Source organism: Carcharodon carcharias, chromosome 4 (genome assembly GCF_017639515.1).
Source record: "Carcharodon carcharias isolate sCarCar2 chromosome 4, sCarCar2.pri, whole genome shotgun sequence".
NCBI classification, from domain to species: domain Eukaryota; kingdom Metazoa; phylum Chordata; class Chondrichthyes; order Lamniformes; family Lamnidae; genus Carcharodon; species Carcharodon carcharias.
This window is the reverse complement of record NC_054470.1, coordinates 186,501,269-186,527,151: the sequence shown is the minus strand read 5'-3', so window position 1 is coordinate 186,527,151 and position 25,883 is coordinate 186,501,269. Positions and strand designations below refer to the sequence as shown.

General features: G+C 45.9%; 1 protein-coding gene across 5 annotated transcripts in view; it reads left to right on the top strand.

Moving 5' to 3' along the window:
* palld (palladin, cytoskeletal associated protein) overlaps positions 1 to 25,883 on the top strand; it is a 373,397-nt gene that overhangs the window by 313,597 nt on the left and 33,917 nt on the right. For all 5 annotated transcript variants that reach the window (XM_041186090.1, XM_041186089.1, XM_041186092.1 and 2 more), the window contains 5 exons: positions 606 to 1,277; positions 6,206 to 6,344; positions 13,001 to 13,102; positions 19,081 to 19,299; positions 21,075 to 21,224. In XM_041186090.1, the coding sequence (XP_041042024.1) occupies positions 606 to 1,277; positions 6,206 to 6,344; positions 13,001 to 13,102; positions 19,081 to 19,299; positions 21,075 to 21,224 (1,282 nt within the window). The remainder of the gene's footprint in view (positions 1 to 605; positions 1,278 to 6,205; positions 6,345 to 13,000; positions 13,103 to 19,080; positions 19,300 to 21,074; positions 21,225 to 25,883) is intronic.

The following is a 25,883-nucleotide window of genomic DNA, read 5'->3' as shown; positions in this document are numbered from 1 at the left end:
GGTCCAGTTTACTCTGTCAGCTAACAGATCCCACAGTGATGCGTAGATCCCAAGCCAGGTGACGAAATAAGAAGCTGGACCCAAATCCTTTTGTAAATAGCTTGTTCACTTACACAATGCAGCATTACATACATCTGACGCCTATGTTTCCCAGCAGTCTCTCTTTATAAGTGCTTAATTACACAATGCCCTTCCCCTATGTATCTTAATAATACAATTAACGTAACAATACACTGCACAATTTTGATGAAGCATTAAGAGCTGGAATCCTCAACAACATTTATCCCTTGATCAACAGATTATCTGATTATTGTTATATTTACGTTTGAGGGGTCATGCTGTGTGTAACTTTGTTACATAACAAACATAACCATATTTCAAAAGTACTTCATTGACAGTAAAGCGCTGTGGGATGGTCCTGAGGTTGTGAAAGGTGCTAAATAAATGCAAGTTCTTTAATTGCTATTTAGTAGGACATTGTTGAAGAAATCAGACTGCTGCATTTGCTGCCGCAACAGTCATGAAACACTGAAATATTGTGATGGATATCTCTATATCGAGGGATGTAATCATTGTGATTTTAATGTTTGTCTCTTCTGTTTCAGTGACCCATTGAGACTGCAGCAGCTACAGAATCAAATTCTGCTGGAGCAGCAAGGAGAAGGCAGTTGGCCAAACCAGCAGGCGTTCCATCTCCCGCAGTGTTCGCCATCCTCCAACCAGCTATCCCCTGCCCCAATGAGCGTGCTGAACCCCCAAACTCCATCAGCCATGCAGCAAACGACAACTTTCAATTACGCTCGGCCCAAGCAGTTCATTGCTGCTCAAAGCCTTCCGTCTTCTGCCGGTTACCAGTCTCCTTCTTCTGGCTCTTCAGGTTCTAACCTGTCCTCCCCACTCTCTCCCCCCACGTCGCACAAACCCTTTAACCGAGTGGCGTCACCTCCCTTTCCGCAGCCCTATCTAAGCGGCAGCGAGCAGCGGCACCTCACCTCCCCTTCGACTCTGAGCCCTTCCTTGTCTTCCCCTCCTCTCCCTCCTCCACCACCGGCCCTCAGTGCCCCCGCTTTCTTTGATCAAGATCCTTTCCCTCTGCCTCCTCCACCCCCGCCTCTTCTCCCTTCCCCAGCCCAGCTGCCCTACCTCTCCCCCTCGGCTCTTAGAGCCTCTCCTCACTCCACCCAATCACCTAGTGCTTTCCTCAGCTCCATGTTGCCATCGCAGTCCATTGTGTCACCTGTCAACGCTCTGGGCCTTCCAAAAGGAGCCATCCCAATGTAAGTAAGCCTTGAGGCACTCTATTGGCAACCTACAGTGTGTCTTGTCAGTCTGTGGTCTTAACATTTCAGCAGGTAATAGGTTAGGAGCTTTATTGCAACTTATTGAAGTCTGAAAGCATTGTTAAACATGTTGGAAATTCCTTTGCTAAAATCTAGCCTGGCCAACCTTTTTTTTCTTATTCATTCATGGGACGTGGGCTTTGCTAGCTGGGGCAGCATTTACTGCCCACCCCTAGTTGCAGTATTCGGTACCTTATGAACTAACTGCAATCTTAACATAGAGCAGAAATACTGCTTCTACTGTTGCCAGGCCTAGTAAAACTGTATTGGATATTACAGCCATTGCAATGCATTTTCAACTGTTGGTGTATTCTGATCTTTTCAAAGTATCATGGAATCATGCCGCACAGAATGCAGACATTCAGCCCATCTATCAGATTAGCTCCACTTCCCTGCTATTTCCCCATAGCCCTGCAAAAGTCTTTCCCTTCAACGATTGTTGTAAAGATAAATTCAGCATCCAAAACTCCCAAGCGAATGAGTTTAACTGAACAGTAATAAATAAATAAATCTAGATTTGGGCTTTTATAATTTTTTTTTGCTAATTTAAAAACAAAATTTTAAAGGTGTCTTTTGAAAACCAGCTCGTAGTGCATCCTTTGGATTCAGCCTGGGAGTATCTTTGGGACTGCAGTGTTTACAGGTTTGGGTGAACCTCATTTAATCAAAAGTTTTGCTGCGTCTTCAACTCTGTGTGGAATTTTAGGGTATAATTTTCCTTTTACCCATCTACCACCTTTGGCTTGCCAAGGTAATGGGGATGTCCACCATTGCGGATCCCTGAGCTGACAGAAGTTCCGTGAAGGTGTAGACTTCATCCATGGACCCTGAATACCGTTGTCTGAGAGGTTTACAGCAGAGTTGGTTAGTGACTACATGTTGAGGAGATAGACGAGATTCTCTATGATTGTTAATTCTCGGGATGCGAGCAAGGCTGAAAATGAGTGGCCTGACCAAGTTGTCTCAGACCACTTCAGATGTAGTCAAGAGTGAGCCACGTCACTCCTGGCCTGGAGTCACATCACAAGGACTGGAGGGTTCCTTCCCCAAAAGGACATTATGAACCACTTGTTTTTTTTTGTTTTAACCACAGTACAACTGCTCATGCTCACTAACAAAAGCAAAACACTGCAGATGCTAAAAATCTGAAATAAAAATGGAAAATGGCAATGGTCGACAGCATCTGTGGAGGGAGAAACAGCTAATGTTCCGGGCCGATGACTTTTCAGATGAGAGTTCATCGTCCTGAAACGTTCGGCTGAATTCTCCTACTTGGAGTTGGGGTTGATCTAGGAAAAAGTGGGGAGTGTGTGTGTGTGTGGATCACATTGAAACCTGCAAAATACTTGAAGGGATAGACAGGGTAGATGAAGGAAAGATGTTACTCCCTGGTTGGGGAGTCTAGAACCAGGGGCCACAATTTCAAAATAAGGGGGAAGCCACTTAGGACTGAGATGAGGAGAATTTTTTTTTAATTCAATGTTTGGAATTCTCTACCCCAGAGGGCCGTGGAAGCTCGGTCATTGAGTGTGTTTAAAGCAGAGATTGACCAATTTCTAAATACCAAAGACACACAGGGATACGGGGATAGCATGGGGGGCCAAAAGGCATTGAAGTAGATAATTAGCCGTGATCGTATTGAATGGCAGAACAGGCTCGATGGGCTCAATGCCCTACTCCTGTTCTGATGTTCCTATGTGCATTAAGGCCAGATTGGAAGGATTTTGTGGCCTTGCTGGCGTTTTACCACCGGGTGGAGCAGCCCACCCCGCTATATGTGGAGGTCGCCAGCTTGATGAAAACGATCTTACCCATTGAAGTTTCAAGGGGTTCATTGGAGCCAAGGCATCCATGCCCCATTGATGCAGGCAGAAATGACCATGCTCACAGCCCAAACAATTCCAGAGGGTTTTCCCCCTTTGCTCGCAGGGACCTACCTGCTGTGCCAACTCTGAAATCTCTTACTTAAGTGGACAACTTTGAGGTGCCCTCGCAATCACTGACCTGCCTCAGCAGCGCCCACCTCTCCTGGTGGAGCTGCCGAGGCTCCAGAGTTGCCGGCCCTCTGATCAGGAGACGGCCCACCTTTCCTCCAACAGGATGGCAAGCTGTGAAGTGACAAATTAGCAGGGCACCTCCCGGGAGATGGCTGAGCCTGTCACGCTGCCAGCAAGCACAGGGTTTGGGGACCCCCATTTGGTCCTCATTTCAGGTCCCGAGCGCCACAGGGAAATCCAGCCCATTAACCTCTATTTCTCCACAGATGCTACCTGAATATTTCAGATTCTTGAGCTGAATTAAAGCTGAAAGTTCCTTGCTCCTCATCCATAATGCCCCAGCTTACAGGTCTTGACCTTCCTTTAGTTTGTATGATTACGTTGCAGGTTTCTGTCAAAAGATAAACCATATTGTTGCTCGACAAGAGCCTGAAGGACCAGCATTCTCTGCACCGTGGGTCTTTTTAAAAATTAAACCACCATTTAGCATCTGCTGCCAGTGCTATGTTTGTCACTTTGCTAAACTCGCAGTTTTGCTGCTTGTTCTGGTTGAGTGTACAAAACAGGCAGGAAGCTAGCTGCGAGCATGGAACATTCAAGAATACAAACAGAAAGTGCTGGAAGTAATCAGCAGGTCTGGTCGCATCCACAGAGAGAGAGAGAGACAAACTCAGCACTTCAAGTCAATGGCCTTTCATCAGGACTTGCAAATGTTGGAGGTGTAGCAGATCGTACAGAGTCGAGGGAAGCGGGGAGGTAGAGAGGAACAGAAGGTCGTTGATGGGATGGAAAGTAGGAGATATGAAAGAGACAAAAGGGGCGATGGCAAAGTGGGATTGTCATGGCCCCAATTAAGCACAAAACAGAGGTCCAAAGGAGGTATAAATAGCAAAATTATGACCAGAAAAATAGCAGTGTTTATAGTCTAAAATTCATGTCTAGTGATTACACTTTGGGCCATGTCCTGTCTGCCTCACTCTCTGCTGATTATAAATATACATTTTAATAAATTATACAGGCATAAGGAAGCTTAGACAAAGAATAGGCCAATTGACCCCCCCCCCCCCCCCCCCCCCCCCCCCCCCCCCACCCCAGCCCCATCCATCCCTTCAACAATCAATCCACCTTCCTGATGAGCTCTCTTCCCCGGCTCAGTCCCTTCAATCCATCTTCCCCTCACAGGCCTGCGTGTTCTCTTACCCATTCCCATTTAATGGAAATGTCTGCTAACATCCCACTGACCTCAAATATCTTCCCCAAATGTTAGTGATGCAGGTCTTTATCAAAGACCCTCGCTAACCCAGAACTAACAAAACTTTTTTTATGGTATTCTGATCGATGTTTTTAAGGGGGGGTGGGGGGGAAATAAATTTTTCTAACCCTTCATCATTGATTTTATGTGGGTACGTTTTTCCTTTTATCTTTTTGCTCTACTTTTGGAATCTGCATTTTCATTTCAAAGTCGACTAGAAACAGATGAAAGGCCGGATTTTTGCCTTCAAGCGGGAAAATTTTCGACTTGGCAGACCCGTCTTCTTTTAAAATGGCCCCTGTCCACCATGTTTTTGTTCTGGGGAAGCAGGAGCAGGATGGAGTTGGGCCTGCCACCTCTGGAGGCAGTTCAGAGGCGGACAAGTGCCAAGTCGGGCTGGTTAGTAGACCCTCCATGCTCCTGTAACCCCATGTTACCTCCAATTCCTCATCCCTGCATGCCCACTTATACCTACATGCTGCCTCCATGACTTCCCCTCCTTTGTAGCCACTCACCCAGTATATTAACTACAGCGGACCCCAGGAACCTGTAAACATGAAAAGGATAAATTTCTAAAAAAAAAATCTAAGGGAGCTCTCACTCATAACCACTTGATACTGAAAAACCTGACATGCGTGAAACCCATTCAAAAAGTTTAAATCCCCTCAATTGATCAAATCTGTTGTAAAAACAAACAAATTGGCATTCACTAACCATATTAAAGTCAACTAATCCTATTAAACCTGTCAAGCAAAATATGAACACTGCCCCCCACCCCCCCCCCACCCCGCTAAATGGTTTTGAAGCTTTAGAAACTCAGCCAAACATTCATTATGGACTCAGCTGCAATAACAGTCCATTCATAATCTGTCTGAAGGCAGGTCCTTGGCTCATTGTCTCCTGATCCTTTGTGCTTGGAAGTTTTTCAGTGGTGGTATGCCATTGCAGTCCACTCTCAGGGGCAAGACAGGGAGGCAAATCCCAAGTCTATTTCAGCCAGATTAGGAATTGAATCCATGCTGGTTGGCATTATTCTGCTAGCCATTTAGCCAACTGCCCCTACCACCACCACCCTCCCACCCACCACCTCACCATAAATGAAACCATTAGCAAATGTTAATAAAGTCTATTGAACCTGCAGGCTAATGTTATTTTCTAAGCTGCACCAGATGGTCTGTCAAACAATGTGCTCCAGTAGCAGGTATCTGTTTTTTACTCTAACTGAAAACTGCAGCATATATTTTTAAAGGGTTGCAGCTTCAAATCTCTTTAGAGCATGACACTTAAACATACCTTATCCACCCTTCACAAATGTTTACACCAGCTCCATAAATTCGTGACTCCCCTGTGGATTGGGGCCTGTTTGAACTCAGCAGGGTTATTTGAAATTTGTGCCGAGTTTGGGTTTCCTGCCTGTCATCCACACCCCATCCCCTTCCCCCTTCCTGTGAAAATGGGATCTGCTGGAAATGGGGGCGGGACTTCTACATTCGGGTCAATTTTAAAGGCCTCCAGAGTAGCCCAACTCCACGAAAATCCAGCCTGAAGTTTCAGAGAAACGAAGATAAGACTGGCCAACTATTCTGAAGAAAACCTAACCTGCATGTGTCTTGCAGAACCCCTCAAAGTCTCAAGAGAAACAGCCGGACTCCTCGCCTGGCGACGGATGAAGAAATTCAGGGGACGAAGGATGCGGTCATTCAGGACCTGGAGAGGAAACTCCGCTTTAAGGACGATCGCTTAAGCAATGGCCAGGTAGTACCATGGACAGGGAACAAAATGCTTCTGCTGTTGCGTTTTCCAAATGGCATTGTGTTGAATTTTTAACTCGACAGATTTACCTTCAGATTTATAACCTGCGATGGATTGAGTGTCAAGTTGGCACACTCGGTAGTGCACTTGCCATTGGGCCTAAACTTTCTAGATTTGAAAAACCACAGTCAGGAGCATAGAATGGATGCTGATGTCCCAATGTAGTGTTGAGCAGATGCTATATTATCATGAGGTACCATAATTCTGAGGTCCTCCATTACATGACATGACTTTGCCCCTGCCTCAGCCTCATTTGCTGCCAGATCCCTTATTCATGCCCCCATTATCCCTTAGACTCACTCTTCCAATTGACTCAACTCCCAATGCACCCACATTCCACTCTCCATAAACTTGAGGTCCTCAAAAACTCAGCTGCCCACATCTTAACTCCAAGCAAGTGTCGTTCCCTATCACCCCTGCTTTCGCTGACCCACATTGGCTCCTGATCTTGATTTTAAAGTTCTCATCCTTGTTTTCAAATCCCTCCATTGCCTCACCCCTCCCTATCTCTGTAACCTCCTCCAGCCCTACAACCCTCTGAGATATTTGCGCTCCTCATGCTGGTCACTGGTGCATCTGTAAATGTAACCACCCCACCAGTGGTGGCTATGTTTTCAATTGCTTAGGCCCCTAAGCTCTGAATTCCTCCCTACACCTCTCAAATAAAAACCATATACTCTTGAGATCTGAAATAAAAACAAGTGCTGGAAAAGCTCAGCAACTCTGGCAGGATCTGTGGAGAGAGAAAGAGGGTTAATGTTTCGAGTCCGTATGACTCTTCTTCAGTTCCATATCGGGCTTGAAATATTAACTGTTTCTCTCTCCACAGATGCTGCCAGACCTGTTGTGTTCTTCAAGCTTTTTGTTTTCTATCTCCACCTCTCTACCTTACTACTCCCTTTAAGACATTCCTTGAAACCTCCTGCTTTGACCAAACTTTTGGCCGTCTCGCCTAATATGCCCTTACGTGACAGTGAAGTGTTTTGGGATGTTTCATTGTATTAAAGATGATATGTAAAGATAGGTTGTTGTCTGACTGGGGGGGTGGAGTGGTGCTGCCGACTCTTAATTGGATGTGTTCCTGGAGGTTTGACCACATGACCTGAAGGACGTGTATAAGCTTATGAGGGGCATGGATAAGAAGGTACTTTTTCCATTAGTAGAGGGATCAATAACCAGGGGGTACAGATTTAAGGTAAGAGGTAGAAGGCTAAGAGGGGAATTGAGAATTTTTTCACCCAGAGGGTGGTGGGAGTTCTGGAACTCACTGCCTGAAAGGGTGATTGAGTCAGAAACTCTCATAACATTGAAGAAGTATTGAGATTTTCACTTCCGTTACCATAGCCTCCCAGGGCAATGGGCCATTTGCTGAAAAATGGAACTAATGTAGTCAGATCTTTGTTGACCAGCACAGACAAGATGGGCTGAATAGCCTCCTTCTGTGCTGTAAACGTCTGAGTCTGAGACCTCCCGCCTTCCATTAACTCGCACCCACCATTGGTCTATCATCATGTCCATCCTCACGCTGCTTCTCAGTTGACCAAGGGAACAAGGGGCAAACGGACTCAACTGGCTGAATTTGACCAGATCCCAGCTGGAGGGAACAGTCAGGGGGATGGTGGTGGGAGTTGGGCTGATTTTAAAATAGCAGGCAGCCGCATCGGAGCAGCCCCACCAATGCTGTCCTGCAGCCGTGGACGTTACCCAGCAGTAGGCAGAAGGCCATTGGTGGAACCAGCACATTTTTGCCAGCGGCAGGGCAGCCCTCCTGCTACATGGGGAGGTCGGCAGCTATAAATACTGGCAGCCTCGGGTGTTGGGGGGGTGGGGGTGGCATCAAAGCTGGAGGCTTCATGCTCCAAATAGAGGGTCACGGGCAGGATAGGCGGCCCCCAACGATCTCCCCGGAGGGATTTCCCCCTCTTGCCCTCGGCCTTCTGAATTCTTCATTTTTTTTTTTACAATGTATTTACCTGGAGGTGCCCCAAGGTCTTCTGCCTCTCTCAGCAGTGCCCACCTCTCCCGTTGATGTTGCTGAGGCTTCAGGTTTGCCCATTCCCTGGGTTGGCAGCACCAGGAGCCTGCCCGGCCATCCTTAGTTGGGCCATGGGCCAGCTGGCAGCCAAGGAGGAGGCTGCCTCCAATAAAATCACCGAGTAACTCCTTCCTCCGGCAAGTGCCGGCTCAGGACCCACTTTTCGTCCTGACACCAGGGGTCCTGCAATTTAGCCTTGCAATACCTGATTGAACAATTCTCAACTTCAGTCAAACAGCCTTTTTATCGCTCATCGCTAATGTATTTTCAGAACTAACAAGTTTTTTTTAAAATCAAAAACACATCTCTTTCTTTTTTTTCTAATGTCCTGATGACTATTTTCTCCAGGGTTGCTTGCAGCAGTGCCCTGGAGATCAATCTTCAATTCTAACACACAAAATAGGCTTGTATTTGCTGGAATTTAGAAGGTTAAGCCATGATTTGAGTTAAGTATTCATCGTATTCAGAGGAATGGATAGGGTAAACTGGGGAAAAACTCTTTCTGCTGGTTCGGGAGCCAGGATGAAGGGGTATGGTCTAAAAATTAAAGCCAAAACTTCCAGCAGTGAAATTAGGAAGCGCTTCTACACACTAAGGGTGGCAAAGTTTGGTGCACTCTCTTCCATGGATAGCTGTTGATGCTGGATCAATTGTTCATTTGAAAGCAAATTTAAAGACATCAAAGCAATTAAGGGAAATGGGGTAAAGGCAGGTACCATGGAGTTGGGTTGCAGATCAGACAAGATCTCACTGAATGGTGCAACAGACTCGAGGGGCTAAACGGGCACCTCCTGTTTCTATATTCTCATGGCTCTGCCCCTGGGGTGTTGGCAATGATGATTGGATGGAAGTCATTAAAGTTATATAGGGACTATGTTAGGTTTGGAATTGATGCATTTAAGTAACCCAAAAATGGCTGCCTTCCCCAGTCTTCGTCATGATCTGTTGCTCCCTGGGCCATTTTTTTGACCACTTGCTGATGGGAGTGCAACATTCTTTTTTTACAAAGTCATGAACTCCATTTTTTTTCTTCTTTAAAATGAAATGCTGTTCCATCTCCTAATGGCCTCATCTGATGGCCCATAGAAAGCGAGCCTGTCAGACCACATAAGCCAAAAGAATTTAGGTCGCCTCGTTCTCAGTTACTGAGCGCCAGGCCCACACAGACCAAACGTGTTCCCAATTAGTCTCAATGAGGGCGAAATTAGGAGGTTTACACAGAGGGGGTAAGAAATGCTGAGTGCAGGAAATGAAAATTGGGGGTGTTTTTTCAATTTGCAATGCAGCATTTGAAACTTGCAATAAGGAGAAATGTCTAGGTTGGTTGAAAATTCCTGGCTTGGGAAGGGAGAGGAATTTCCTTCAAATATGCCCATTGTTTGCATTCCACAGCACGATCTTGACCAAATTGTGGTTACAATATTGTGAGGTATACTCCTCAACGGGGCCACATTAGGACATGAAGTGGAAAATTCCCCTTGCTGCCACACACAATGCCCAACCAGCCCCAAAAATAAAGCTTGTAAAAATAAAAACTTGCATTTATATAGTGCCTTTCATCACCTCGCTGTTAAACTCCTGACAGCTGGGGAAAGAGGAGACCAGAAGCCAATCTTTACTCCATTTTAGAATTCATTGTAACTCCTGCCACAGACCGGGAAGACATCGGGAGCAATTGAACCCGATCGCTTGCCCCCACACTGTGCCCTACACTGCAAGCGCAATGGTTCCTGACTCCTTTCCGGTTGGCAGCAGGATGGAACTTTTTGCCTTCCTTACTCCTGGGCAGTTTCCTTGATTTTTGAGACATTTTAATCAGGAACTTGAACGTGAACTGACACTTCAGGCTTCACACCCGCTCCATGCTGGGTCTAAAAGAAGGGCAATAAAGGCTGGAGCAGCCAACGAGGCTGAGGCCCACATCCCATGAAGGGATTTAAAATAAAAGTCACCCAGGGACTTTGCAGGAAAGTTGGCTGCAATGACAGAGAGGTTTCACCACCACCCCCCAACCCCCACCCCCACACCATGCCACCCCCCACACAGAACACCTATTCAACAATTAACTTGACACAATCCATAATAAATCAAACTATGAAAATAAACAAAATGGATGGGTTTATTTAAATCTTTTGAATGCTACCTTTTACCCCAGGATGTTAAGGCTTTGCACTGGCCCAGTTGGTCGATCATGGGACTCTTAATCTCTGGGTCGTTGTTTCGAATCCTACAAGAGAGAGAATTTTTTTTCTTAGGTACTTTATTCAAAATACTTTTAAATTTTTTTTTTACCAAAAAATATCCCAATTAATTCTCCACAGTCCGAGTTCATTGGAAGTTGAGGCAGAAATTCCCTGATTGTGTATCTTCGTCATTTACTGAATCATCAGAAGCATGCTTTATGGAGAGAACAGTTGATAAATGATAGATACAACAAATTTCAATTGGTTAAGGACTGCACAGATGTAAAAAATGGGCAACCTTAACTTTATTGTTTGTCTGTGTCGAGACAACTTGTTCATTTTAATGCAGCCAGCTGACCCTCTGACACTGCATATGCAGGAAGGGCTCCCCCTAGTGTTGCAGCACAAATAAACAGCCTAGATTCCAGGAAAGAATCATATTGAACTTGAAGCATTAGCTCTGTTTCTCTCTCCACAGGTGTTGCTAGTCCTGAGTTTTTGCTGCATTTTGTTTTTTATTGCGGCCTTTAGATTTATTTAGGGTGAGACAGTACAAATATACAGCTCCTAACCCTACAGCCCACCAGCAGCATCAACAGGTATCTCTTTAAATGTGCTCAAGTAGTCCTCTAATAAATGCCCTCCAGCTATATATCCTCGACATTAATTTGTACAATTAACACTCTCATCCCTTGGTTTAATGTTTCATCCAAAAAAAGAGTGCAGCTCTCCATTAGTACTGCACTGGGATTTTAAGCCTAGATTTTGTGTGCAAGTCTCTGGAGCGTAGCAACACTTAGCATTTGCACAAAGAGCCTCAGCCAAAACACGAGCCAATCCAACTTTCATCACAAGCCATACAATCAACTGTATAACTGAGTGTGTGTTTGTTTCAGTGGTGTTTTGGGATATTGCTGGTGCTAATTCGCTGCTGTGTACCATGCTTTTGCGTTCAACCAAGAGCCTTCAAAGTAAAGACACTGGGTGTATTAAGTCATTTGCAGCCGATCCTGCCCGTTACAGCCCCCAGCGCTTATACCATCCGCACTTAGCCTGGGGAAATGGCACTGACCACTTGTCATTACCATAGGCGTCAATTACAAAGGCACCAATTGAACTGTATCAAGCACACTGGCTATTTCGGGTGGTGTGATAAGCACTTGCCCATTTAAGCAACTCCTGATTTCAGGCAAAATCAGGCTTTCAAACAGCTTCAGCCAGCTGGTTAAGGTGCAGTTACTTTAGCGTTGAGATTCTGGTAGCAATGACGAGGCATTTTCTAAGTGGAGCTTTCCTGTCCTTACTTATAGCCTTGGTTTCACTGTCTACCCCATATAGTGAGCGAGTTGTGTTCATGCCCATGTGTCTGCTATACATGGGGAGATGTGTGAACTGGTTCTTGAAGCCCACTGTGATGGAGCTTGGGTAAGAACTAATGCCATTTCTGACCTATGGCTCATGGTTAATGGGTTTGACTGAGCAACTCCACTGTTCACTCGGCAAAGTCAACTCCAAGCCTAATGTCAGAGAAACATCCTTACCCTCCTTTCTAGTTGAAATGGAACTACAAGCCCCTGCACTTGTACATGACAGTTAAACAAGCTTATCAATGTTGACAGGGCGTGTAAAAATGTAAATTAAGTGAATTGGCTACTGAGGAAAATTTGCACGAGAACAGGATTATTTTTTATTTATTTGTTCGATGTGGGCATCACTGGCTAGGTCAGCATTTATTGCCCATCCCTAATTGCCCTTGTTCAGAGGGCATTTAAGGGTCAACCACTGTTGCTGTGGGTCTGGAGTCACATGTAGGTCACATGGCAGATTTCCTTCCCTAAAGGGCATTGGTGAACCAGACGGGTTTTTACAACAATTGATCCGCAGTCATCATTAGACTTTTAATGCCAGGTTTTTATTGAGTTCAAATCCAATATGGTGGAATTCAAGCCTAGGCCCCCAGAGCATTACCCTGGGTCTGTGGATTACCAGTCCAGTGACAATACCACTCTGCCACTGCCTCCCCTTAGCAATTATCTAGTCATTTTCACATTGGTCTTTTGTGGGAGCTTGCTGTGCCCCGCAAGGCTACCCCCATTTCCTGCATTACAACAGAGACTGTACTTCAAAAAGTACTTCATTGGCCGTGAGTTGTGTTCGGGGCGTCCCTGAATTTTTGGAAAGGGCCGTGTAGATGGAAGTCCATCTTTCTCTGCCTTCCAAATGGACGCCTTGTGTTTCGTGATGTCGATATTTTTCCACTCTCGAGCCATTCGAGTTGACTTTTACTTACTCACTTATTGTACACAGTCCACATCTGTATCTTATTTCCCTCTTTCTTTTTTTTCCCTCTCCTCCTCCCCTCACCCCCAACCCTGCCTCAGAGATTGACCTATGAGGAAAAGATGGCCCGGAGGCTTCTGGGAGCGGACAATGCTGCCACTGTCTTCAACTTTCAGGAGGTCGAGGATGAGCCTGTGGCCCAGGTGTGTTTGCTTGGCATTTGGTATTTGTGGCAAACAATTCAAGTCATTCCTTTAAATTCTATTGCGTGTAAGAAAGCGTTTCTGTTGAGAGAGCAAAACTGATTCATTCAGCACCACAAACATTTTTTTTGTCCAATAATGCAGCGAAGGCTTATAATCTAGTGTTACGTTCCTCCAATTCTGATGGTAAATAAGAAGGTAGTAACAGAACAAAAAATGCATTCCTTCTGGCAATCATATGTTCCTCAATTTGAATTAAGATACCACTTTCTTTCCTGTTCTGTTATTACTTTAGTTGGGGGGTGGGGGTGATGGAAATTGAACAGCAGGAACTATTTGCCTCAGATTATTCAGAACATTATATCCTTTTTTATTTGGGGCTTGGGCCAGGGTGTTTCACTTTAAAAGTGGGGTGGGGATAACAAAACAATCCTGCACTCGGAATGGGTAAAAGGTTTTTGATGCCGATGAGATCAATTTAGCATCTAGCTTAAGATACGGGAGTCATTCTGTGGTTCTCAGCTTACTTGAGAGAAATAGCTCAGCAGCCTTGTTCACGAGGGATCAATGTCACTTATTCATGGAGTTAAAAAAAAAATTGTATTTGTATTTCAGGCTGAGGGTTAAACACTCAAAGCTGCTAAGATGGTGGTCTGCCTTTTAAATCAATTCTTTACACCGGGCAAATAAAAACAAAGCCATGGAAAAACTCAGCCGGTCTGGCAGCATCAGCGGAAAGAGAGAAACAGTCGGCATTTTGAGTTGCTCTACTTTTGAACTGATCATTCAGCTCGAAACATTTCCTGTTTCTCTCTCCACAGATGCTGCTGGGTTTTTCCAGCATTCCTGTTTTTATTTCCGGTTTCCAGCCACCGCAATGTTTTTGCTTTTACTTTCACGCTGTGCACTTGTGCATGTTTGAGATCTGATCCCACGCTGGCGCTCAATAGGGAACCGCTAACCCCCTGTGTGGCAGCAGGTGGAGGGCATGTATAAAATGGCAGAAATGGATCCACACCGCGCGCGCTCAAACGGTCAAGCCAGGTATGAGGTCCTAACATAAATCCGCCTTGGCATCACGCGGACAGCACAAACGCTCCAGTTACCCCAACTGGATCCGGGGCCAGTGTTCGTTCTCAATGCGAGCCTCCTCCCTCCTTATTTACTTCATCTCCCCTCCTCCTTTGATTCCCATTGCCCTCGTGGGCAGAATTTCTCGCTCGGCATGCAGGCGCACATCCGACCTGCTCGAGCGTCAAATAGCGCGTGGGTGACGTAGGGCGAGCGTCCCGGCATCATCGCGCACTCGTGTGATATTTCAGTCGGGGCGAGCGCTGAACTCAGAAGCGTGGCCGCTGACAATTTAAGAGGGCGATCCAGCCCGTTAACTGTGAAACTAACGGAGATTTACCGTTGCCCCATTTCCAATGGGCGGATGAATCGACCAGGGGCGGGATGAGGATTCCATTATTAAATAAATAAATAAATAAATAAGAAACGTATGGACAGAATTTTCATCTTGCATATGTTCAGGTGACTGATTCTGATGTGTGGGCATTTTAAAACCTTTTTGCATTTGAATTCTTCCGCTGCCTGAAGCAGCTCTCTGTCTTCAGGGAGCTTTCGTTTCACGCTCCCCCGCGCTCGCACTGACTTCAGTGCTCCTCGTCCTTCCACCCCCCCACCCCAGCTACACTGAGCCTTTCAGCACGCATTTCACGCTGGCTGGCCATTGACTGACCCGCCAGCGTGAAATCACAGTCGGGGGTGGGGGGGGTGCGATCGTAGTCGGGGATCCGACCGGGCACCTGCCAAACTAAAAATCCTGCGTTTATCTAGCTTCCCCCCCCTTAAATGCAGCAGTGAGTTCTATATTTAAGCACACTGTCTGGGTGAGGAAGTTTCTCCTGAATTCCCTGTTGGATTTATTAGTTACCATAATAAAATCAATCTCAGAACTCTTTTAGCACAGGAGGAGATCATTCAGCCCATCGTGTCTGCACTGGCTCCCTGAATGAGCAACTCACCCTGTTCCATCCTACCTCCTTCTCCCCGCACATTCTTCCTTGTCAGATGCCAGTCTAATTCCCTTTTCAATGCTCGATTGAACCTGCCTCCACCACACTCTGTCAGTGCAGTCCAAATCCAAAACACCCAACTGCCACCCAAAAGTTTCTCCTCCTGTCGCATCTATTATGAATTACTTTACATCTCTGTCCTTTTGTTCTCGTTCCTTTCATGAGTGGGAACAGCTTCTTCCTATCTGCTCTGTCCAGGCCCCTCTCATGATTTTGAATACCTCTAACAAATCACCTCTCCTCTAAGGAGGGAGGGGGCAAGATGAGAAAGAGTTAGCGAGAGCAGAGGGTGCCAACGTATGTTTCGTTTCTATATTCCAGCTGCCATGGCGGGATTTGACCCCTTGTCCCCAGAGCATTAGCCTTAGCTTCTGATTACTAGTCCAGTGACACTGCCACTGCACCACCATCTCCTCCTGTGTCCTATTATTGTTGTTGTTCTGCTCTTCACATGGTTGTTGGCTGCTGTGGAATACCTGAGTGATGTTTTCCCATCACTCCAAAGGTTAATGTAAGGTTACTGGATATTTGTCCTCCCCACCCCGCCGCCACCCACCCCCCCACCTTTCTCCCAGCTTTGCTTTTGAAATCACTGAACCATATCAACCCCTCAAGCCTTCCTGCGACCTCTCATTGGATTTGCCTTGGGACTGCTGGGTGTTAAGCAGCACTATTCATTTCCCTGTGCAAAAGCATTACACCCTCTGTGATTTGTAAGTATAGGAGCCCCCTGAGGTTGACCTCTCCTTTTTTGCATGTCTATGACCTTCTCTTAAGGGCAGAGTTCCTTTGAAAATAAGACATTGTCTGATTGCCCCTGGAATGTTTCTCTAGCAATTGGGCCCCAAGTGGAGCATTGTTTCCATTTGGGTATACTGCACTTTAGTGTAAGGCTGCCAAAAGAGACTTGCTAGAATGGCAGCAGGGGATGAGGGACTTCAGTTATGTGGAGGCACTGCAGAAGCTGGGATATTTCAACTTACTTTTTATTCATTTTACGGGATATGGGCGTCACTGGCTGGGCCAGCATTTATTGCCCATCCCTAATTGCCCTTGAGAAGGTGGTGGTGAGCTACCTACTGGAACCACTACAATCCATGTGGTGTAGATACAGCCACAGTGCTGTTAGGGAGGGAGTTCCAGGATTTTGACCCAGCGACAGTGAAGGAACGGCGATATATTTCCAAGTCCGGATGGTGAGTGACTTGGGGAACTTCCAGTTGGTGGTGTTTCCATGCATCTGCTGCCCTTGTCCTTCTAGATGGCCGTGGTTGTGGATTTGGAAGTGGTTAAGGAGAGATTTGATAGAGGTGTTCAAATCATGAAGAGTTTTGGTACGGTGTAGAAAAGGAGAAACTGTCTCCAGGAGCAGGAGGGTTGGTAACCAGCGGACAGCCTGTTACAATAATTGATTGTTTTTTTTTAAAAGCCAGTGGGAAGATGAGCAGAATATTTTTCACCTAACAACTTATGACCTGGATTGTGCTGCATGAAAGGACGTTGGAAAGGGATTCAATAATAACTTTCAAAAGGGAACTGGATAAACAAGGAAATATTTGCGAGGCTGTGGGAAAAAGTTGGGGACAATCAAAAAGCAGGCGCGATGAGGCGAACGGCCTCCTCCTGGGGTGTAACATTCTGTTGATGACCATATCTAGTTCTGACTCAGGTGCCCCTTCTATTGGTTTATCAGTGGACGGTATTGACAGCAGTTGAGTGTAAAACTCGGACATGGGGAACTGGAGGGAAGCTTCCTGGTTGTTTCGTCTGCTGACATGTTCCCGGGGTGGGTGGGTGGATCTGGATTCTGGAAGCTGAGTCCTCAATGGTGCCTCCATTTAACCCGCTGACCTTACTGGGTGAAATGTTGCTTTGGGTTTGGCATTGTGCCCTCATCCTGGGGGTTGGGGTAGGGGTATTGGTGAGAAGGGCTCGACTTGCCAAACATGGGGAAAGGTTTAGGGGGAACATTAGGGGGAATTTCTTCACTCAGAGAGGGGTGAGAGTGCAGAACGAGCTACCAACTGACGTGGTAAATGCGGGCTCACTCTTAAGTTTTAAGAATAAATTGGATAGATACATGGATGGGAGAGATCTGGAGGGTTATGGACTGGATGCAGGTCAATGGGACTAGCGGAATAATATTTCGGCACTGACTAGAAGGGCCGAATGGCCTGTTTTTCTGTGCTGTAGTGTTCTATGGTTCTATGTCAGCTGGTTTTATCTTTAGCAGCTAGTGACAGGATGTGATAACATGGCCCTGGACGCAGAAATCTCAGACAAGTGAAACAAAGATATGGGTGATTGAAATCAGGATCCTGAACACACAAACGGTGGAATTTTCCAGTCCTGCCAAAGTCGATGGACTTTTGATCAGCTCGCCACATCTTCCAGCCCCGCCCCCATCACGACTGGGCCTTAAAATTCCACCCACGGTTTTTAATTAACTCTTGCCTTCTGATATTGCCTGTAAAGTCCTAAACACCAGTGGCATTCATTACTCCGTATTGGCCTGCAGTGATGTCAGGTGAGATAAGAGCTTACAGCAGAGAAACAGACCATTCGGTCCATAGATGCTGTCATTTATGCTCCACCCCAGCCCCCTCCCTACTTTATCTAAACCTATCAACATAACCTTCCACTCCTTTCTCCCTCTTGGGCTTATGTGGTGGTGGCGTGTTACAGTTCACCCAGAGTCCAAGTGGCAATATGCACTTTTACATGCATGTTGTATTCTGGAGCAGTGGATAGTGATGGTAGAGGCTCCAATATTCTTTCCATCACATGGCTGACCATGAATCTCTCCCACTCTTACTTCCTACCTCTTGATGTGTTGGAAGGATTTGCAGATTAATAATCAACCTGCTTGGCCACATTGTGAATGCATCTTCCTTGGCCATCAAGTCCTGGGGTGGGACTTGAACTCAGACACGGATGCTGCCTGTTGTGTCACAAGACCTCCTCTAGCTTCCCCTTAAAGGCATCTGTGCTATTGGCCTCAGTTACTCCTCATATTTCACATCCTACCGCTCCCTGGGTAAAAGAGTTTCTCCTGAATTTCCTATCCGATTTATTGTCTTATCGACCCTTATTTTGGATTCCTTCAATGAGTTGAAGCATAATCTTACTGGGCAGAATTTTTACCGTATAACGGACTGGCGCTCGCAATCGAGCCCAGATGGCAATTTCACGCTGACTGGCCAATTAGCAGCCAGCCAGTGTGAATCGCGCGCTGATAACCTCAGCGCTGCCTGGGTGGGGTGGAGGGAGGAGGGTGAGCGCGGAAGTCAGCATGGGTGGGCTCAGTGAAGGCTCCCTGAAGGCACAGGGCTGCCTCAGGGAGCTGAAGATTTTTCACATCAAAAATAAAGTTTTCAAAAAAAAATGGAAATCAGGTCCCCTCATGTGACTCTGACGCATGAGCAGGAACATGTTGAAAAGGAGTTCGAAAAATCATGTTATTTTCGATTAAGATCGGGAACTTCATCCCGCCCAAAATCGTCTATCCACCTGCTAACCATAAGGTTGGACGGACAGGGAAAAATTCAATTTAATTAATTAATTAATAGACCTAATAGTGCTCTTAATTGTTGGCAGGCGTGCTGCCGACTCCCGCGCCTGTCCACCGATCGAAATATCGCACGAGTGCGCGATGACGTCGGAACGCTCACCTGATGTCATCACGCAATATTTTTCTCCCAATTGGCTCGGGTCTGAGCCTGCCTGACAAGGGAAAGATTCTGCCCTATTCTACGGAATCTATTGACAATTTTCCAGACTTCTCTTGGGTCGCCTTGTCAGTCCTCTCTATTCTAGAGGGAAGCATCACAGTATAGATCGATTTGTTAACTCATCTTCTGTTTGCTGTTGACATTTTGGGTTTGTTGGTTTTTTTTTTAGGAATACAAGGTCTCCAGCTTTGAACAGAGGCTGATCAGTGAGATTGAGTTTCGCCTGGAGCGTTCGCCCGTGGATGAGTCCGATGAGGAGGTCCAACATGATGAGCTGCCCGAACATGGCACCGCACCAACCTTCGAGAGGAAACTAAAACATGTCAAACTATTCGAGGGGACGTCAGTGACCTTCACCTGCAAAGTGACCGGAGACCCCATGCCAAAGGTACAAGCTGCAATGACAAGAACACAAGAATCAGGATCAGGAGTTTAATTTTTCAGCAGAAAAGGAGGCCATTCAGGCCATGATGTCTATGATAGCTCTTTGAAAGAGCTGTCCAATTAGTCCCCCAAGTTCTTCATTTTCAAATATATATCCAATTTCCTTTTGGAAATTACTGCTCCTAGCTGGAGAATACAGCGACACACTCTCACGATAAGGGGTTCATCGTTTAGGACTGAGATGAGGAGAATTTCTGACTGAGGTGGTTGTGAATCTCAGGAATTCTCTGTCCAGAGGGCTGTAGATGCTCCATCATTGACTATATTTAAGGCTGAGATAAACAGATTTTTGGCCTGGCAGGGATTTGAGGGATAAGGAGAGTCAAGGCAGAACATCAACCATGATTGTATTGAATGGTGGGTCCAAATGGTCTACTCCTGATCCTATTTCTTATGTTCTTATTGAATCTACTTCCACCATCCTTTCAGGCAGTGCATTCCAGATCACAACCTGCCTGAATTTTATATAGAAAATAGTTATTCTCCTTATCTCCTCTTGAGTTCCCTCTTGCCAATTATTTTTAAATGTCTTCTGGTTACCAATCCTCCTAGAATCATAGAACGTTTATGGCACAGAAAGAGGCCATTTGGCCCATTGTGTCTGTGCCAGCCAAAAAACGAGCTGCCCACTCTAGCCACCCGTTTCCTGCCAGTGGAGGTAATTTCTCTAATCTACTCCATCAAAACCCCGCATGATTTGGAACCCCTTTATCTCCCCTTAACCTTCTGTACCCTAACAAGCACAAACCAACTTCTTTAGGCTCTCCAGAGGAGAGAATGCAACAGGACAAAGCCTAGTGATAGCAGCTAAATGCTGCTTTCATTTACATAAGCGATACATTTGAAAAGTTTTGCTAGGTGTGGTAAGTAAGTTGAGTTGAATGTACCATGACACAGGTGACATCAAGAAAAGCCCTTCCATTCTTTTCTTTTACATTCCCAGACAACGAGGTCATTTTTATTAATTCAGTTGATGTGGGCGTCGCAGCAAAGCCAGCATTTGCTGTCCATTTCTATTGCCTTTGAAAAGGTGGTGGTGAGCTGCCACCTTGAACCACTGCAGTCCATGTGGTGTAGGTACACCCACAGTGCTGTTAGGGAGGGAGTTCCAGATTTTGACCCAGTGACAGTGAAGGAACGGCGATATATTTCCAAGTCAGGATGGTCCGTGGCTTGGTGGGGATCTTGCAGGCGGTGGTGTTCCCATTTGTCTGCTGCCTTTGTCCTTCTAGGTGGTAGCGGTCATGGGTTTGGAAGGTGCTGTCAAAAGAGCCCTGATGAGTTGCTGCAGTGCATCTTGGAGACACTGCTGCCACTCTAGGTTGGTGGTGGAGGAGGGAGTGAATGTTTAACCTAGTGGACAGGCTTCGTTCAATGTCACAATTTGTGATGTTTTTAAAAAATAATTTATTCAGCAAATGTGAGTGTCGTTGGTCAGGGCAAATTTATTGCCCTTTTCCAATTGCACTTGAGGAGGTGGTGATGGGTTGCAAACCACTGCCTTGAACGACTGCAGTCCATGTAGTTGGGTTAATTAGTGTTGTTGTTTTCTCTTCTTAATCACACTATTAACGAGACAGTCCAGTGTGGTCTTTGTAACACTGGAAAACATGTAGTTCCTCCTCCCCCCCCTACTGTCTGAATGTATGAAGAGAATGGGATTGTTCTTGGCCTTTCAGTACTAGTTAGTTACTCTTCTTTCCTCCACACCCCTGGTAGGTCTACTGGTTCAAAGATGGCAAACAAATCTCCAAGCGCAGTGAACACTACCAGATTTGTCGAGAGGCAGATGGAACTTGTTCCCTCCACACTGAAGCTGCCACGCTCGACGATGATGGGAATTACACCATCATGGTGGCCAACCCACTGGTAAGTGGAGTCACTTCACAGTTTTATACATGAGTGAGTGGAGAGGGGGGGGGAAGAAAAGTCTGAACTGCTTGTGAATGTTGTGTGGCAAAATTGGAAGTGAGAATGATACTTGGCTTTTGGAGCTGATGTCTTGGTGTGTGACTTTTTTTTCTTTGGTCATTGTTCATTCTCAGTCCACAGTGCTCTTCCAAGGCTATTTAAATCAACTGTAGATACTGAAAATGTTAGGGTTGATTAGTAGGCGAGGCGACACTGATTAGTTCAGCCAATCGGCACCCTTTTCTCCCTGTAGTATGAATTGTTGTGATCACTTGAAATTTGGTATTCTTGCATTTGTCCTGTTGAGTGCAAGTTGAAAAGCTTCGACAATATGCCTCCCTTTTCAGCAATATCCCAATTCCACCCTAGAGGCACGCTGTCTCAAAACCAGTGACCTCGGGACCCAAGTTTCTGATCTTGCGGGTTTTCAGGCTGGGTGGGTCTGGCTCAGACAGTTTGAGCCGGGTCGGTCCGGTCAAGGGTTGCTCGAAGCACGTGGTAAAGAGGCAGGCGTGCCAAGTTGATAACTAGTCGGTGTGCCACTGTGCCAACACAGTACCCAACCGAACAAACCAGTGTGTTATTTTACTCACATAATAATAATTAAAATTATAATGCATGGCAGTTTTCGGATAGCCGGGTTTGAGATGCTGGGTGGGATTTTCCGGCCCTGCCTACCACAGAAACCGCCGGCAAAAGGCCCATTGACTCCGGGCAGGAATTTCTGGTCCCACGGTGGTACCTGTTGCAAGCAACGGTTTAAATCTATTTTCAGTTTTCTCTCTCTTTCCACCCCACCCCCACCCCATCACGCTGAGGTCAGTTGGTAGAGAACTTCTCCAGGGTACATATTAAAATGCAGAGGCCAATATATTAAAGTGAAGTCAATGGACAACTTGGCCAATGGCGCATATTTTTTTCTTTCTGAACATGTTTGCTAAATCTGTTTTTTTTTAAAAAAAAAGTTCTGGCTAAAATTCTTCTGTACAGAATTCTCCAGGTATGCAATGATTGGATTTGTGGATGGTTTTTTTTTTATTTAAAGTTTCCTAATATTTTTAAAAGACAAGACAGAAAATCTGTTCACTTCCAAACCCCAGGACATGGTCTGTTTACATAGTTTTGGCGAGTTTGTGGTCGTGTTTTACCAACCCACTCATGTTCCTGTTTGGCCTGTCTACCTAACGTAATGCAGGATGAGTGAAGAACTCCAGCCCAACAAAACAGCATTTAAGAAAAGTATCAAACAACAAAAAAAAGTCTTTGCAGTGCAAAAAAAAATCAGTCAATCTAGTTCAGATCCAACAAAATTTGACTATGGACAGAATGAGCTTCCTGCACCCCGGGTTCCACCTGCGAGCACAGATTTCTCCTTAACCACTTGGCTACCCGACAACACCCAACCCTCCCCCACCCCCCTCCCCAAGTCGTAAAACCATACAGAACAGAAGGAGGCCATTCAGCCCATCGTGCCTGTGCCAGCTCCTTGAAAGTCCCACTTGCCTGCCCTTTCCCCACAGCCAATGCACAATGACCTGCAGCCACAGGGAGTATGATACCAACAACAAGGGATTTTTGTTTTATATTTATTCTTTCGTGGGATGTGGGTGCCACACACAAGGCCAGCGTTTGTTGCCCATCTCTAACTGCCCTTGAACTGAGTGGACAAGGGCCAATGTGTCATTGCTGGAGTCTGGAGTCACGTGTCGGCCAGACCAACTAAGGATTGCGGATTTCCTTCCCTGAAGGGCATTAGTGAACCTGATGAGTTTTTATATATATATATTTTTTTAAAAATGATAGCTATCACTGTCACCATTACTGAGACTACTAGCTTTACATTCTAGACTTATTAATTGAGTTTAAATTCCACCAGCTGCCATTGTGGGATTTGGACCCATGTCCCCAGAGCATTAGCCTAGGCCTCAGGGTTACCAGGCCAGTGACATTACCACTACACCATAGTCTCTCCCAATTCTGGAAATAGGCCACACCTAGAGAGTGGGGAAAAGACAGAACAATGTCTCTTGCTCTAAACAGTAACATCACTCTCTTCTTACTCAGAAACATTTCCAATTTTTTTATATTGAGCACTGATTATAGAACACAGGAGAAGTTTCAGAGTTCAACACCCACCCCATCTGTAAAGGACATGAAAGCAGTTCAGAGCGTAAATGAGTCGCCACCCAACTGTATGTTGAAGTGCAGATATCCTGTGATTTTGAATGAATTTCCATTTGGATGGATCCCAATTATATTTCTTCATCCACCTGCTTCCGGCTCTGTCAGCTGTGGCTTAGAGTTGCTTCTGAGCCAGAAGGTTCCAGGTTCAAGTCCCAGTCCAGGACTTACAAACATATAAATTTAAGAATTAGGAGCATGAGTAGGCCATTCAGCCCCTTGAGCCTGATTCGCCATTCAATAAGACCATGGCTGGTCTGATTGTGGCCTCAACCCCACATTCTGCCTATCCCTGATGACCTTTGACTCCCTAGTTAGACAAGAATCTAACTACCTCCACCTTAACAATACTTGTTAATCCTGCCTCCACTGCTCTCTGGGGAAAGAGAGTTCTAAAGACTCTCAACCCTCAGGAAAAAACTTTCTTCTCATCTCCATCTTAAATGGTGGATGCCTTATTTTTAAACTGTCCCCTGGTCCTAGTGCTTGAGCACAAAAATTGACGCAGTGCTGCACTGTCCTTTAGATGCGATGTTCCCTGGTAGGCACCATTTTGAAGATGAGCATCCCCAGTACCCTGGCCAATATCTATCCCTCAAATCAATACCACAAATGCAGATTATTTGTTTATTATCACATTTTAGTTTGTGGGAGCCATGTGCAAACTGACTGTCGCATTTCCTACATTACAACAGTGACTACACTTCAAAAAAAGAACGTCATTGTCTGTAAAACGTTCTGAGATGTCTGGTGGTCATGAAAGGCGCTATATAAATGCAAGCCTTTCTTCTCTGTCTTTTATTTAAGATACTGAGACAGTATTGCCCGAACAGTACCTGGGCCTGATAACTCTATACCCCACGATGTAAAGGGCTGAATTTTCAATCTCGAGTCAGGAAAATTCCCAACTCCACAAACCCGACTCAGGGGAAAGCGCGCAGGACTTTCTCATTTTTGTTCGGGGGGGGTGGGGGTTGTGGCGGGTGTTAACAAGAGTTGGATGAGCCCGACACTTCTGGAAAGAGTTCTGGAGGGGGAGTGGCCACAGGGGCTGCTGGGTGCAGAAGCGGGCTGTGTGAAAGGCCTGCCTCGGCACTCTTTCTGTCCCCATGAAAACTCAGGCCAAAGTTTTCTTTTATGTGGGATATGCATGTACAGAAACGTGCCAACCGACCAAGCCTTGCCTGCCTGACTTCATCTCACCCTAGGTGACAGTGGCATAGTGGTATTGTCACTGGACTAGTATTCCAGTGACCCAGGGTAATGCCCTGGGGACCTGGGTTTGAATCCCACCACGGCAGATGGTGGAATTTGAGTTCAATAAAAGTCTGATGATGATAACCTATGAAACTGTGTAAAAACCCATCTCCTTCACTAATGTCCTTTAGGGAAGTAAATCTGCTTTCCTCACCAGGTCTGGCCTACATGTGACTCCAGACCCACAGCAATGTGGTTGACTCTTTAAAAATGTCCCCTGGAAATCTGAAACAAAAACAGAAAATGCTGGAAAAAAAAACTCAGCAGGTCTAGCAGCATCTGTGGAGAGAGAGACAGCGCTAATGTTTCGAGTCCACCATATCGAGGCAGACCCCTCTCCAATATTTCTATGCTGTTCACCTTTTCCACATCCCAACTCCTCTCTGGGTAAAGAAGTTTAGTGAATCCCTGCATTTCCGGGGTCAGTAACATCAGGTAGAATAGCACTGAATAGAAACTGAACCCACAAATCTGCTGTGATGAGCCACCATCTTCTAATTAACTGAACTATAATTGGCCCAGCACACTCCATGCGTTGCCATAGCTTCCAGGGCCATGGGCCAAGCGTTGGAAAATGGGATTAGTGTAGTCAAGCCTTTGTTGACCAATGTGGACACAATGGGCCGAATGGCCTCTTTCTGTGCTGTAAACGTCTGAGCCTGAGTCACATCGTTGCATATTGCCAGTGTTTACCAAGTGGAGGCAAAAGTCTTGAATTAAACTTTGGTACTGCAAGGTGGATTACATGTTTTCTCGAGCGGTTCATTGAGATGGGTCAATTTTTTTTTAAATATTCACTGGGTCCCTTGGGAAGGTGGTGGTGAGCTGCCTTCTTGAACCGCTGCAGTCCATGTGGCGTAGGTACACCCACATTGCTGTTAGGAAGTTCCAGGGTTTTGACCCAGCGACAGTGAAGGATCAGTGATATATTTCCAAGTCAGGATGGTGTGTTGCTTGGAGGGGAATCTCCAGATGGTGGTGTTCATCATTTAATCTATTCTGCATAGTGTTTATTCTTTAATGCGATGTGACATCACTGGATGGGCCAGCATTCGTTGCCCATCCCTAATTGCCCTTGAACTGAGTGGCTTGCTAAGCCATTTCAGAGAGCAGTTAAGAGTCAACCACATTGCTGAGGGTCTGGAGCCACATGTAGGCCAGACCAGGTAAGGATGGCAG